The sequence below is a fragment of the Schistocerca gregaria genome, chromosome 5, assembly GCF_023897955.1.
Source record: "Schistocerca gregaria isolate iqSchGreg1 chromosome 5, iqSchGreg1.2, whole genome shotgun sequence".
In the NCBI taxonomy this organism is placed as follows: domain Eukaryota; kingdom Metazoa; phylum Arthropoda; class Insecta; order Orthoptera; family Acrididae; genus Schistocerca; species Schistocerca gregaria.
In genome coordinates, this window is record NC_064924.1 from 509,582,018 (window position 1) to 509,598,832 (window position 16,815).

Consider the following 16,815-nt stretch of genomic DNA (forward strand, 5'->3'; position numbering starts at 1 on the left):
CCCAATCCTATTCAATACCTCCTCGTTAGTTATGTGATCTACCCATCTAATCTTTAGGATTCTTCTGTAGCACCACATTTCGAAAGCTTCTATTCTCTTCTTGTCCAAACTATTTATTCTCCATGTTTCACTTCCATAAATGACTACACTCCATACAAATACTTTCAGAAATGACTTCCTGACACTTAAATCTATACTCGATGTTAACGAATTTTCTTCTTCAGAAACGCTTTCCTTGCCATTGCCAGTCTACATTTTATATCCTCTCTACTTCGACCATCATCAGTTATTTTGCTCCCCAAATAGCAAAACTCCTTTCTTACTCTAAGTGTCTCATTTCCTCATCTAATTCCCTCAGCATCACCGGAATTAATTTGACTTCATTAAATTATCCTCGTTTTGCTTTTGTTGATGTTCATCTTCTATCCTCCTTTCAAGACACTGTCCATTCCGTTCAACTGCTCTTCCAAGTCCTTTGCTGTCTCTGACAGAATTACAATGTCATCGGCGAACGTCAAAGTTTTTATTTCTTCTCCCTGGATTTTAATACCTACTCCGAATTTTTCTTTTGTTTCCTTTACTGCTTGCTCAATATACAGATTGAATAACATCGGGGAGAGGCTACAACCCTGTCTCACTCCCTTCCCAACCACTGCTTACCTTTCGTGCTCCTCGACTCTTATTACTGGCATCTGGTTTCTGTACAAATTGTAAATAGCCTTTCGCTCCCTGTATTTTACCCCTGCCACCTTTAGAATTTGAAAGAGAGTATTCCAGTCAACATTGTCAAAAGCTTTCTCTAAGTCTACAAATGCTAGAAATGCAGGTTTGCCTATCCTTAATCTTTCTTCTAAGATAAGTCGTAAGGTCAGTATTACCTCACGTGTTCCAGTATGTCTACGGAATCCAAACAGATCTTCCCCGAGGTCGGCTCCTACTAGTTTTTCCATTCGTCTGTAAAGAATTCGTGTTAGTATTTTGCAGCTGTGGCTTATTAGACTGATTGTTCGGTAATTTTCACATCTGTCGACACCTGATTTCTTTGGGATTGGAATTATTATATTCTTCTTGAGGTCTGAGGGTATTTCGCCTGTTTCAAATACCTTGCTCACCAGACGGTAAAGTTTTGTCCGGACTGGGTCTCCCAAGGCCGTCAGTAGTTCCAATGGAATGTTGTCTACTCCGGGAGCCTTGTTTCGACTCAGGTCTTTCAATGCTCTGTCAAACTCTTCACACAGTATCGCATCTCCCATCTCATCTTCATCCACATCCTCCTCCATTGCCATAATATTGTCCTCTAGTATAGACCCTCTATATACTCCTTCCACCTTTCTGCTTTCCCTTCTTTGCTTAGAACTGGGTTTCCATCTGAGCTCTTGATGTTCATACAAGTGGTTCTCTTATCTCCAAAGGTCTCTTTAATTTTCCTGTAGGCAGTATCTATCTTACCCCTAGTGAGATAAGCCACTACATCCTTACATTTGTCCTCTAGCCATCCCTGCTTAGCCATTTTGCACTTCCTGTCGATCTCATTTTTGAGACGTTTGTATTCCTTTTTGCCTGCTTCATTTACTGCATTTTTATATTTTCTCCTTCCATCAATTAAATTTAATATTTCTTCTGTTACCCAAGGATTTATACTAGCCCTCGTCTTTTTACCTACTTGATCCTCCACTGCCTCAACTAGTTCATTCCTCAAAGCTACCCATTCTTCTTCTACTGCATTTCTTTCCCCCATCACTGTCAATTGTTCCCTTATGCTCTCCCTGAAACTCTGTACAACCTCTTGTTCTTTCAGTTTATCCAGGTCCCATCTCCTTAAATTGCCACATTTTTGCAGTTTCTTCAGTTTTAATCTACAGGTCATTACCAATAGATTGTGGCCAGAGTCCACATCTGCCCCTGGAAATGTATTACAACTTAAAACTTGGTTCCTAAATCTCTATCTTACCTGTATATAATCTATCTGATACCTTTTAGTATCTCCAGAGTTCTTCCATGTATACAACCTTCTTTCATGATTCTTACACCAAGTTTTAGCTATGGTTAGTTTGTGCTCTGTGCAAAATTCTACCAGGCGGCTTCCTCTTTCATTTCTCTCCCCCAATCCTTATTCACCTACTACGTTTCCTTCTCTCCCTTTTCCTACAACCGAATTCCCGTCACCCATGACTATTAAATTTTCGTCACCCTTCACTATCTGAATAATTTCTTTTATTTCATCATACATTTCTTCAATGTCTTCGTCATCTGCAGAGTTAGTTGGCATATAAACTTGTACTACTGTAGTAGGTGTGGGCTTCGTATCTATCGTGGCCACAATAATGCGTTCACTATGCTGTTTGTAGTAGCTTACCCGCATTCCTATTTTCCTATTCATTATTAAACCTACTCCTGCAGTACCCCTATTTGATTTTGTGTTTATAACCCTGTAGTCACCTGACCAGAAGTCTTGTTGCTCTTTCCACCGAATTTCACTTATTCCCTCTATATCTAACTTTAACCTATCCATTTCCCTTTTTAAATTTTCTAACCTACCTGCCCGATTGAGTAATCTGACATTCCACGCTCCGATCCGTAGATCGCCAGTTTTCTTTCTCCTTATAACATCCTCTTGAGTAGTCCCCGCCCGGAGATCCGAATGGGGGACTGTTTTACCTACGGAATATTTTACCCAAGAGGAGGCCATCATCATTTAATCATACAGTAAAGCTTCATGCCCTCGGGAAAAATTACGGCCGTAGTTTCCCCTTGCTTTCAGCAGTCAACAGATACCCTCCGTTGTGGTTGCACCTTCGGTATGGCTATCTGTATCGCTGAGGCACGCAAGCCTCCCCACCAACGGCAAGGTCCATGGTTCATGGGGGGAGGTTATTCTTATAGATGGGAAATAAATATTTACAGGAGGCCGTATTACCCACGTCCCCTAAATATACAAACCGACAAAAAATACGTACTACATTCAAGTGTGTCCATAACTGTGGTCAAGTTGGATAATTTCACTAATCATCCTATATATGCTCAAACAGCGGAATTAAGCTACATTATCTCAGTGGATCACATTTTCGAGATAATGTGTGAGCCAATATTATGTCCAACGTTCGTTCTTCGTTAGAAGAATATCTTCAGAGAACATTATCACTAAAATCGGATGTGACTGTCAATTGAATTTACGACAAAATATTTGCATACGTGTACGGAGCGGAAGGAAACTCGAGTTACATATTCTGACAAACGACTCCCTTCCTTATCTATAATTTGTTATATAGGAAATCTTACTGCGAATTGCACTTACCGGCGTTTACGTCAGAAGGCTAAATCCACACATGTGGCAAATCTTAGCTGAATAAGAAACTTGCTCTGAGGATGAGTGCTTCGAACTCTTCTGTTCGTTGGTATCTCAAGTGTCCCAACTCAGGAACACAAAAATGCTATTCGTAATTACTATAGAATCTAATGTGAATATACTGATCCTAATAAATTGGACTGTAAGAAATAAAGTAATAAACAGGATTCATGACAAATGCTAGGTACGCGGACGGAAATAACATCACAACACCAAGAAGGAGCTGCGTGACATAAACGATACGTTTTTCTTCACACGAAGAGTGACATCCATTCAAATTTTGTGCCAGTTGCATAGAAGTGAGGCTAGTAAAGCAATTATGAGGATGTAAATATGTTCCGGCGTAAAAGTCAAGCCCCGGAACGCTGCTCGAGAACGTTAGACGCAGCGTACAGTAAGCATCAGAATGGTCCGGCATTAATGTCAGGAGCAAAAAATGGCTCTGAGCACTATGCGACTTAACTTCTGAGGTCATCAGTCGCCTAGAACGTAGAACTAATTAAACCTAACTAACCTAAGGACATCACACACATCCATGCCCGAGGCGGGATTCGAACCTGCGACCGTAGCGGTCGTTCGGTTCCAGACTATAGCGCCTAGAACTGCGCGGCCACTCCGGCCGGCTATGTCAGGAGCAAGCAGAGATGGTATTTGTGTACTACGAAGCAGATGGAAAAGGTCGAGAGACAGCACGGCTATACTAAAAGAAGTACCCTCACAGTACACCAAACCCATCACACAACATTTCAAGCCCTTTTTGGGCATTTGTGCGATCACGAGTCTTTTCAGACAGACGAACGTGTGGGGAGGCGGCAGACTGTGCGTACACCAGATATGGAGGACCAGGTACTATAGGACATCGAGACTAACGCTAGTACAAGCTGCTGGCAAGTGGCTCGCCAACATGGTGTAAGCCAAAGTACGATTATGTATACCCTGCATGACAACCGCTACTCCAACGCCATGGAGGCCATTTTGAACACCTTTTGTGACGTGGATGTAATGTAACTGTACCATTCATTTCCAGACACATGTTCCTGAGAACTACACTCATGTTGAGAAAAAACAGAACAACTTGAACCACTGGAGATAGGTCGTTCATATTCACAAGACATGTGCATTATATATTCTGCAAAGTGATTATCATTTGAACCATGTCGGCCCACGGGTTCAAGGTCAGCATCGATATCGCTTTGCAACACCAAGTACCGATGAAATGTACCTGAGGCTTTCGTCGTTGCTATTAACTTGACCAGGCGTGCAGGATGCCTAACAGACGTACGGGCGAACCGCACCGCCAGTAACCAGTGGTTACTGAGTTAGAATCTAGGCGCATTATTCGTATAAGAGGATGTGATGCATGCATCCTGAAAATTTTGCTCGTGTGGGACGAAGTGTTTCGGCAGTGGAATGGGTGTGTGAGGAACGCTCCACGCACGGTTTGGGAACGCGACGAGATGGGTTAGGTCGTACCTTCGAGACCACCCCTAAGAAGGCGACACCTCATCCGAACGGAATTGCAGGGAAGATCTGCGTTCTCCTCTACTCTGTCGCAACAGTGGAACAGTGTACAACATTTTACACTATCAGGGGTGACAGCCCGCCGTCGTCTAGTACGGCATGGGTTACAAGCGCGTTTTCCACTTCTCTGCCTTCCTTTGCAAAATGTGCAGTAACATGCTAGACAGCAATGTTGCATGGAACGAAGTCACTGAAAACAGGAATGGCATTAGATAGTGTTTTTGGACAAAACCTAGTCCTGTTTCTCTGAAAACGATGGCCGCAAATTAGAGTGGCATCGCCGCGACTGCATTCAAACAATACATACAGCGGCACCTCAAGGCCTTACGGTCTGGGGTGGTATTGGGTACAACCACAAATCACAGTTGGTTTATGTTGAGCGCACTGTAACCAGTGTGACCTACGTCAATGACATTCTGCAACGTGTAGCCATACCCTTTCTGCACAACACCCTAGGCGTCATTTTTCAGCAAGACAATGCACGGCCACATGTTTCTGCACGAACACGTGCCATCTTGGTGTCACGGGATGTCAGCCTTTGCCCTGGACCGCCTGATCACCGGACTTGTCGACAATCCCAAACGTATGGGACAGGGTGAAGCACTGTGAGCCATGCCAACCACCACAGATGAACTATGGAACCAGGTGACTGCTGAATGGATGCCTGTACCACAGGACACCATTAGCGCCTTATACGCGTCTATTCTGTCATGCTTAGAACCACTTACCAGGGCTCGTGGCGGACCCTGTGCCTACTAGGCAACAGGACACCTGAACCGAAATGATTGAAATGCTAACCATTTCTGCTGAACATACCAAAGCACATGTCGTGTGAAAGTCAACGCTCTATCTCTAGTCGTTCAAGGTATTCTGTTTTTTTTTTTTCTGGACGTGAATGTATGTATCTAGCATTCACAGACTCAGAGAAAACTTTTTACAATGTTGACTGGAATACTCTCTTTCAAATTCTGAAGGTGGCTTGGGTCAAATACAGGGAACGAAAAGCTATTTACAAAAAATGGGTTCAAATGGCTCTGAGCACTATCGGACTTAACATCGATGGTCATCAGTCCCCTAGAACTTAGAACTACTTAAACCTAACTAACCTAAGGACATCACTCAACACCCAGCCATCACGAGGCAGAGAAAATCCCTAACCCCGCCGGGAATCGAACCCGGGAACCCGGGCGTGGGAAGAGAGAACGCTACCGCACGACCACGAGATGCTGGCTAGCTATTTACAATTTGTACAAAAACCAGATAGCAGTTATTAAAGGCGTGATGCACTAAAGGGAATCAGTGGTTGGGAAGGGAATGAGACAGTATTATAACCTATTCTCGATGTTATTCAATCTGTACACTGGGCAAGCAGTAAAGGAAAGAAAAGAAAAAGTTGGATTAGGAATTAAAATCCATGGAGAAGAAATAAAAACTTTGACGTTTGCCGATGACATTATGATTCTGTCAGAGGCAGCAAAGGACCTGGAAGAGCAGTTGAACGAAATGGACAGTGTCTTGAAAGGAGGGTATAAGATGAACATCAACAAAAGCAAAACGAGGATAATGGAATGAAGTCGAATTAAATCAGGTGATGCTGAGGGAATTAGATTAGGGAATGAGGCACTTAAAGTAGTAAAGGAGTTTTGCTATTTGGGGAGAAAAATAACTGATGATGGTCGAAGTAGAGAGGATATAAAATGTACACTAGCAACGCCAAGGAAAGCGTTGTTGAAGAAGAAAAGTTTGCTAACATGAAGTGCAGGTTTAGGTGTCAGGAAGTCTCTTCTGAAGGTATTTGTATTGAGTGTAGCCGTGTATAGGCGTGGAACATGGACGGGTAGTTTAGAGAAGAAGAGAACAGAGGCTTTTAAAATATCGTGCTACGGAAGAATGCTGAAGATTAGAAGGATAGATCACGTGACTAATGAGGAGGTACTGAATAGAATTTGGGAGAAGAGGAATTTGTGGTACAAGTTGACTGTAAGAAGGGATCGGTTGATAGGACATGTTGTGAAGGATCAATGGATCGCCAAGTTAGTACTGGATTGCGGCATGGAGGGTGAAAATCATAGAGGGAGACCAAGAGATGAAAACACTAAGCAGATTCAGAAGGATGTAGGTTAAAGAATGTATTGTATTGTATGTATTGTATGTTAACCGGAGTCCTAGAAACGACGGATAGGCTCCGTTCCTTCGGCAGCCGCAGTGGCCCGCACCCCACTTCACCCCCCCGCCGCCGCACACCGAACCCAGGGTTATTGTGCAGTTCTGCCCAGGTGGGCCCCCCAGGGAACGTCTCAGACCAGACGACTGTAACCCCTATGTTTGCGTGGTAGAGTAGTGGTGGTTTACGCGTACGTGAAGAACTTGTTTGCGCAGCAATCGCCGACATAGTGTAACTGTGGCGGAATAAGAGGAACAAGCCCGCACTCGCCGAGGCAGATGGAAAACCACCTAAAAACCATCCACAGACTGGCCAGTTCACAGGACCTCGACACAGATCCTCCGGGCGGATTCGTGCCGGGGACCCTGGCATGTCAGATATTGTGAGCGTGCGTCTGAGCGTTGACGAATGAGATGACACAACGCCACCTACGCCAACGCACGCCGTCTCCCTTCAGTGCAGAGTTGTGAGGCGCCACATTGGCATTCATTTCGAGCCTATATGTATATATACCGTTTCTGAGCACCAGCAAATTGAGAATTACTGGAAAGCCCGTTGTTAGTTGTGTTATTCGTTCCAATAAAATAATGAGAAGATGACATTCGTGGCAAAAGAATTATTGTAACTTGCTTAATATGAGAGTATGCTTTTGAAGTCAGCGACACACTGAAGATCCACCCAAAACGCATTGTTCTTGGTACAATTTGTTATAATTAAATTTCAGTAAGTAACATAATTACCTGCTATTAACGTTTTTAGCACGACTAATATAATATGGCTAAGACCAAAAGGCGTGATATTGTTTTAGCGTAATGAACAGCGTCTCTTTTCAAGAATGAGTCTTTGGTGGGCGGTGGTTCGCGTATTTATACATCCAAATTTTTTCTTCCTAACATTCGCGTTTGTGTTAGGTTCTGAAACTTTGTTATTAGTTTAATGTAACTATAAGTTATAATATTTGATGTTATGTAAATATAAGCTCATCTTTTTTTGAGGGATGACTGTTCGATTGGCTTAATCTACAGAACACCTTGCGCTACTTGTATAAAAATATTTTGCTCCTTTTCTTTTACGCTTCGTAATTGACATGTTGCAAAGATCCTGCTACTTGGTAGGAACAGTGATCAAGTAAAACTGACCTTGGGGTTTTACTAAAATTTGGGAGTGATGAAATAATGTTTATCTTATGCAGTGAAGTATTCCTAATTTGTACCGCACTGTTTGTAATGGAACTTTTATAAGCCTGTGTCCTTATTGAATGGACATGGTACTTTCCTTTTCGTGGACGATGAAGGAAATGTGCGTCTTAATAGAGCTAACGTGGGAATTTTACGCGCGCCCGTTGAGTAATCAGTGTGACTTACGAACTAGGAACAACCCTGAACTGCCGCTGGTGTGCGTTGCGATCGCGTATACCACGTTGGTGCCCACGTACCGTATGCACAAGTCGCATTGTTCCTGAGCGTTCGACCGCACGTTTAACTTTGCACGCTCAACGTTAACGTTCGACGGCACGGTCCGTGTGCCGATGGCTTTAGACCGCACGGCCAACCGGGCAGGCTTGCATTAGGTACTTGGAAATGAAGAAGCTTGTACAAGATAGGGTAGCATGGAGAGCTGCATCAAACCAGTCTCTGGACTGAAGACCACGACATCAACGACGAGTGTATTTTCCTCGATTTCCAGTTCGGAATCCATCTCTGCAGGTTGTCGGTTCTATTAATGTTCACCCAGGTTTACATCACAGACTTCGGTTAGTTTTGGTGAGTAGTGTTAGGTAGTAAGTAACCGGATATCGCATGACAGTCTACATCTACATCTACATGATTACTCTGCAATTCACATTTAAGTGCTTGGCGGAGGGTTCATCGAACCACAATCATAATCTCTCTACCATTCCACTCCCGAAGAACGAGCACCTAAACCTTTCTGTTCGAGCTTTGATTTCTCTTATTTTATTTTCATGATCATTCCTACCTATGTAGGTTGGGCTCAAAAAAATATTTTCGCATTCGGAAGAGAAAGTTGGTGACTGAAATTTCGTAAATAGATCTCGCCGCGACGAAAAACGTCTTTGCTTTAATGACTTCCATCCCAACTCGCGTATCATATCTGCGTCACTCTGTCCCCTAATACGTGATAATACAAAACGAGCTGCCCTTTTTTTGCAACCTTTCGATGTCCTCCGTCAATGCCCCCTGGTGAGGATCCCACACCGCGCAACAATATTGTAACAGAGGACGAACGAGTGTAGTGTAAGCTGTCTCTTTAGTGGACTTGTTGCATCTTCAAAGTGTCCTGCCAATGAAACGCAACCTTTGGCTCACCTTCCCCACAATATCATCTATGTGGTCTTTCCAACTGAAGTTGTTCGTAATTGTTACACACAGGTACTTAGTTGAATTGACAGCCTTGACAATTGTACTATTTATCGAGTAATCGGATTCCAACTGATTTCTTTTGGACCTCATGTGGATCACCTCACACTATTCGTTATTTAGCGTCAACTGCCACCTGCCACCCCATACAGCAATCTCTTCTAGATCGCTTTGCAACTGATACTGGTCTTCGGATGACCTTACTAGAAGGTAAACTACAGCATCATCTGATAAAAACCTAAGAGAGCTGTTCAGATTGTCAGCCAGCTCATTTATATAGAGCCGCGGCAGTGCGTTCCAGATCGCAGAGCCGGCGCACAGTGGGTCAGAATCCCAAAAAGCTGGTCAAAATATAAGCAGTTGTTCAATTTGTACCAAACTTAGTATGTAAGGGTTTACGGAGTTTCTGATTAAGAATATGATATCAAAAAATGAAACAAACAAAATGGTAGACCCAAGATGGCAGGCTCTATGTACACTACTATAATTTTTTACGTATAAAAGCAATTTTTAGGGAATTATCGAGGTTACTGATGATGACAGTTTAAAAAACTTAAAAATTGTGGATCTAAGATGGCGGTCAAAATCTATGTCTTTTTATTTATTTATATGTATATATTTTTATTCATATAAAAGTCAGTATTTAGGGGTTATTGTAGTTAATGCTTAAAAAATAAACCAAAAAAGTGGAAACCTCGAAGAAAGGACCAAATATAGGTTACAAGATGGTACAAAATATTACAAAAAATTATTTCAGTTTAATTACAATTATTTATTTTGTAAATTTTTTATAACTTAATTTACAAGCATTTTCTTATTCTTTTTCATCTTCTGCTTCAACTGAATCGTTATCATCCTCAAACACTGTTTCCTCATTATCTGCATCTTCGTCTGAATCTTCATAGTCTTCCGCCACAGGAACTAAGATGGCAACGGCTTCTGGCGACAAACTCTTCAGTTTCTTCGGCGAAGATTCGCGTAAGGAAAAAACGTGGGAGTCTGTCGTTGCCAACAATCTCCTGAACACGTCTTCCATAGTCTTAACTCTTGAAAACTTTCGAGAAAAACTCAGGCGATATTGCTTTATCAACTTATTGGTTGATTCCTGAGCATCCTCCGATAGTTGACCGATGGGTAAAATGGCCGAAGAAATAATGTCTGGACCGTGAATCAACAATCTATGGACTGCTGTTGGCATGTTGTACCAGGGGTATTCTTTCACGTAGTGCCTGGCAGTTGCTAAGGCGTATGCTCGAAACTTCTCAACGTCGATCTGACGTCCGCTCGAAATCGTCTGCAAAATTATATCGAAACGGTGGATTAGTTCTTCGGAAACTCCAGTTATCAGTGCTGATGTTGGAGTGTTTTCAAAAAAACGTCGAGCGGTGTTTCCGTCATTCGTACTGTCAAACCCTTGTTTCGGCATGTCAATTACAGTTCCAAGGTGCTATTTGAAAGCTTTTTGATTTTTGGCTTTCAGTACCGCTTTTTCCTCTTTATCTTCTGCTTTACGTGCCTGCCACTTTTTCGTTCTCATTTGGTATGCCAAATGAATACAACATTCAAAACATCGAATCCAGGCGTGAAGAGTTTCGTGTTGGTGATAGCATTGCACACTTTTACCATCTACCATGGTCATTCTTAAATTGTATTTAATGGAAATGTCTTTCCAATGAATAACTGTTTCGAATGACTGGAATTGTTCGATCTGTTTGTCGTAATACGCTTTCTCATTTGAAGACATTTGCTCTGTTTCCTTTGTAAATTCTGACTTCAGTGGCCTGCAAAGGAGGGTTGAAACGGCTTCGGATTAATCCATAAGATCTTTTCTTCTTTAGTTTCTTCATTTACACCTGCAAGTTTCAGTGGAACAAGCGAAGTGAAAAATAAAGTTGCATCTGAAATACTCGAATCTGAAAACTTTATTTTATACATGCTTTGCCCGGAGGTTTCGTCAAAGCTCCACTTACAAATAAGGGCCATACTAGACATTTCCGAATCGCTCATATGTAAAACATCGTCTCGTTTCAGCAGTAGAACACGTTGAACAGTGTGGTCCAACAAAGCTTGCAACCGTACCTCCGCTTTTGATTCGGTAAAAGTGAGGGTTACGTCTGGCGGGCAGCAAGTTTTTTGCTACCAAAACAGCTGAATACGGTGGATATAGTGTGTTTAAGCCTTTTCCTTTAGCCCCATTTCTCAAATGCTGGTAAGATTCTTTTGACAATTTCAAGTCGAAAAGGAGTGCTAGACCTTCATTTGCATCATATGAGGATGGCGATGATGTTGAAAATCGCAAGCCTGCCTTGTATTTTTTCACCTTGGATGGACTTGAGAGTGTGACGTCTTTCACAATCTTCGCAGCATCTGGGTGCCCCGAAGATCGAAGACTCACTTGGGTGGCGAACGATAATTCGACGGGACTGAACTTCGTACGAAACTCCTCAGTTCTCCTTCTTTTAGACCTATCAGATAATGTTTCAAATTATGTGGCAGGTCGGCCTGTTGATTTAGTCACACTTGCAGGTTTCGAATCAATCGGAATTTATACTATTGTATTTAACCAGGTTTCGTCCTTCTTGAAAAAAATATTCTTGTCGCCGAGTTGCTTCCTTATATTTGCTTCTTAACTTTGACAAAAAAATCGAAATGGTAGGCCTCACATCATAGGGAATTTTAATTGTATGTCAACGACCTCTCCAAATGTTCTATGACCCCTTCCAAATCATTTGAAAAATACTCTTTTGTTATTAGAAAAATATATTTCCTCGAAAATCCGATTCTGGAATACGCTGAATCAGATGTAACTGAAATTTTATAAAAAAATCTGTGTTACTCTTTTCGTCATTTTTCTAATTATTTTATTCTTTACAATGCTTCTACGTGTCGATTGTAATTTAAATTGTACAAATAAAACTCATAATTAATTGATTCAACTGTCATTTTTGAAGATGTCTGAACAATGACATTTAGCAAGTGTCGCTTAAAACGTGGCTCAAAGCAAGAGTCGCAAGTACTCGCATGATTTGAAGCTTAATTTACAAAGGTAATAATATATACTTGCGTACACAGCGCAAAAGAAAGCGGAATGTCGTGGAATTCGTAACTTACCTCTATTTTTTAAACGCATTTTACGATTTTGTCATTCAGTTTCCTGTAGTCCATTAATTGAAATGTAAACGTACATAATTGATGATTTAATAGTGATATAAGTGTTTTTTCACCAGTACATACCTCCTGGAATACATTCCATATTGAAAGTATTGGTTTCACTTGCACAAACCATAAATAACTCCCTTCAACAACACGACTGGCCAGCTACGCGCACGCTAACAATGAACTGCTGCATTTCTAAACATTCATGGTGGTGTCTGATTGTACTATATCGTGTCTCCATACCACTTTCGCGCAACGACGCTCTGAGCGTGTTTTTTAGGGAATTAACTAGTTTGAACCTGGGACCTGTTGCTGGTAAGGAGACGCCAGACCACACATGACATGTAGAATTCAGAAGAGTTCAGTGAGACTAGCGATGATATAACCAAATACTAAATGATCTCAGCGTCAGCTCCACTGCACTCCCTGTAAAAGAATCTTAATTCTAACTAAATATAGTGGAAAGGGTTCAAGGCTTTCCTATTTTTAGTTAGCTGGTAAAATAACGTCGAAAAAGCAGTTAAGTTTACCATTGGAAATTTATTCTAATCACAAAACATCGTTTATAAATTGCACTATTAATAAAAGGAAATGTTTTAATACAGGATGGTAAAAACCAACAGCGTTCAACAAAAATGTGAACGAATATTCCCTAAATGGGTTTCGAAGTTCTACAATCGATCGAAGGATGACCTATGCCATATCACATCTATAATCTAGGTTTAATTTAAGTTTCACAAAAGAGAAAACTATCAAAAATGGTCTACAGTGACCCTCAATTATCTTTAATAACTTATCTAACTTGTCGTAAATTACAGTGGCTGATGTGGCTTCTCAATAACTATATAAAAGAAAAATCATCGCGTTTCAGATCTGTTCTTCAAGTGGCAAATGTGAACACCATGAGTTTTAATTAACGATCACCATTAGTATAACGCAAAAAAGGGGTGTAACAGATGAGACTTCTGCAGTTGTGAGTGAAGCCTTATGCGCTCAAAAAAGTGCGGCATCGCGTGCGTTCATTACCTTGTCGGTGTCTAAGCAGCGTCAGGGCGGCAGCGGCCGGCGCAGCAGCCGTCCAGCCCGCCGTCTGGGAACCAACTCTCTAACTTCTCCTTACTAAAATTTACCGAAGTTGGTTTATAAAAAACTATCTGGCTGTGTTTTCATCTAACCAATCAGGGTCTCAATGTTAACCTTAAGCTCCGCCTACAAAAATTCTTTCTATCCAATGGGAAACGTTATACTTTTCGTGGTGGGGCAATGTTTTTAAAGTTTGCAACGTAACAGAGACGCTAAAAAGTCTCACGCTAAAACCTGCAGCTAGTGTGGTCCTTTTAGCGTTATCGTGAGATCTATACTGCTCTTCTGGAGGGCTCTATCTTTTAACATGGGCTGGGGAGTGATCCTAATGTAACAGACACGCGAAAAAGTCTCACGCTAAACCTTGCGGGTGGTAGTGGCCCTTTTTGTGTTATCGTAAGATCTATACTGCTTTTCTGGAGGGCTCTAGCTTTTAACATGGGCTGGGGGTTGTCCTTGACATACCTGAGACGCGAAAAAGCCTGACGCTAAAACGTGCGGGTTGTATAGTTGTACAGGTAGGCTCGCGGCGTGGGTGCCCAGCCCCTCCCCACGGTTCTGCTCTCGGCTTCTGTCCTCGTTTCTCCCCTCGGAACTGCGTCTGCGTCACGGTGGGAAGGTACGACATGCATTTAGGAATTCTTGTGTTAGTCTGTGGTATTCCATTTGCTCACTCGTTACTCGTATTACTTTGGTTAATTTAATGTCACGATTTATTCGGAGCTATGTGACATACTAGTAGATTTGCTTATCATGTCAGGGTTTTCATGTAAGGTGTTGGATTTGCCTGACACCTTACACATTTGACTTGAGATATTACCGAACAAATGAACATCTGGTCGTCCGGACAGCCGGCAGATCAGTTGCTGCCAACCTGATGGTCCAAAATCCCCATCTTTAAACTTTTTTTTTCCTTTTTGGCCACGTTTTCAATATTTTGGCCCACTGAGCGGCGCTCCCCGTGAGGCGTGGCGGCAACCCATGACATTGTCACCAGTGCGGTGCGACCGCAGGCGGGCGCAGCGGCGCGGCCGATACGCGCCTCGCTGCCTCCGGCAGAGTCGGTCTCCGGCGGCCGGTGCGCCCGTGCCGCCGCGACGCCTCGCTGGCCAATGAGATGCGAGCGTCGACTGTAAGCAAGTGCCCGGCCGGCAGCGGCGCCACAGCCAGAGCCGGCGCCGCGGCGCGCACTAGCCGGAAGGAAGTCGTAAAGGCGCATGCATTATGCAACGCGCCCGCCGCAGCAACCGCCCTCCCTAGCGGGGGCGTGCCAGCTGCGTGTGTGTGTGTGTGTGCGCGCGCTCGTCCCTACCCCCTCCTCCCCGCCCGCGACCGCCAGCGTACCACGGTCCACGGCCGCCGCCCAGGACGAGCCATTCTCCAGCGCCAATTAGCCGATCTGGCCGTAGCGCGTACGTGCTCCTCGCAAAGTATCTGTTTATTTACTACTTCCAGCGCGCCGGCTGCGCCATGAATAACGCATTAAGTCTTACGGCGGAGGGCCGGCAGGGCGGCAGTGTGCGCCTCCCGTCGCCCGCAGAGAGGTCGCTCCGCCGGCGACACGCGAAGCCGGCAGGGGGGTAATTTAAATTAGGCCACCGCCCCGCCGTGGGCCACATTTAAATGCGCCGTAATGACCTGAAACGGAAAATAAATTACGCCCGAGTGTCCTGCAGTATCGCCTGCTGCGCCGGTGTAATAGCGGGTTACGGACGGCGCTGACAGTCTCAAGACGCCGCCTGCCTCGCATGTCTGAGAACTTCGGTTATTGTGTCTTAATACGGAGCTGGGGGGTTGGGTTGTTTGGGGAAGGAGACCAGGCAGCGAGGTCATCGGTCTCATCGGATTAGGGAAAAACGGAGAAGGAAGTCGGCCGTGTCTTTTCAAAGGAAGCATCCCAGCATTTGCCTGGGGCGAATGAGGGACATCACGGAAAACCTAACTCAGGATGGCCGGACACGGGATTGAACCGTCGTCCTCCCGAATGCGAGTCCAGTGTAATCTGGAGTTTCAACTAATCTGTTACACAGTATTATTACAAATTATAGGAAGCTTTGATGAGGCTCTACTTTCAGCGGCCATGGCCGTAATAAGGTTTTCTTCACACTGAGGTGACAAAAAAAAAAAAAAAAAGAAATCGTGGGATACCTTCTAGTGTTCCGTCATACCTTCTTTCTTTTCCCCGGCTTGGCGTGGACTCAACAAGTCGTTGGAAGTCCTCTGCAGAAATATTGAACCATCCTGTGTCTATAGCCCTCTAACTGGGATAGTGTTGCCGCTGCCCAATTTTGCACACGAACTGGCCCCTCGATTATGTCCCATGAATATTCGACGTGATTCATGTCGGGCGATCTGGATGGCAGAATCATTTACTTGGATTGTGCAAAATGTTCATCAAATTGTGGCCTGGTGACTTGCTGTCATCGGTACAGAAATGGTTCAAATGGCTCTGAGCACTATGGGACTCAACCTCTGAGGTCATTAGTCCCCTAGAACTTACAACTACTCAAACCTAACTAACCTAAGGACATCACACGCATCCATGCCCGACGCAGGATTCGAACCTGCGACAGTACTACTCGTGCGGTTCCAGACTGAAGTGCCTAGAACCGCTCGGCCACATTGGCTGCCGTCATCGGTAAGAATTCCATCGTTGTTTGAGAACCTGAAGTCCTTGATACTGTAAATGATTTCCAGGTAGCTGGACATATGCAGTTCAGTTGGACCACAGGATCCAGTACATTCCATGTAAACACAGCCCAGATCTTTATGAAAACACCACTAGTCTGCAACCTAGAGTATAAATAGCTATGGAGTGAGCAAAACCTACTGCGCATGTTCTCAACAAGAAATGGGACTATAGACGTGGTAATGGGACGCCGCTGCTTGTCTGCAATTTGTGGTAACAGCGAATCTCGAATATCACATGTGTTCACCTGCTTTTACATACGTTTCTACACGTTTTACTAGTAATAACAGCCATTGTGCAGTACTGTTGTTGCTACGGATGTAAAGAGAAGTACGTGGAAGGAGGACGAACAGTTACTTTTCATAGGTACGTAGAACAAATTTGGGATTGTGAATATCATACTGTTGTGAGGTGGTTTATGTGCTTAAGAATATCAAGACGCGGTATTATAATGTCTTGCATTGTAGAGCAAATTTCT

At 43.4% G+C, this 16,815-nt stretch overlaps 1 protein-coding gene across 1 annotated transcript in view; it reads right to left on the reverse strand.

Annotated features, from left to right (window-relative positions):
- The window catches only part of LOC126273397 (translation initiation factor IF-2-like), a 37,218-nt gene extending 21,951 nt beyond the window's left edge, over positions 1-15,267 (reverse strand). Inside the window, exons 1-2 of the mRNA XM_049976950.1 lie at positions 15,095-15,267; positions 14,595-14,838 (exon numbers count right to left, since the gene is read on the reverse strand). Coding sequence (XP_049832907.1) covers positions 14,595-14,838; positions 15,095-15,267 — 417 coding nt within the window. The remainder of the gene's footprint in view (positions 1-14,594; positions 14,839-15,094) is intronic.
- Positions 15,268-16,815: the final 1,548 nt, after the last annotated feature.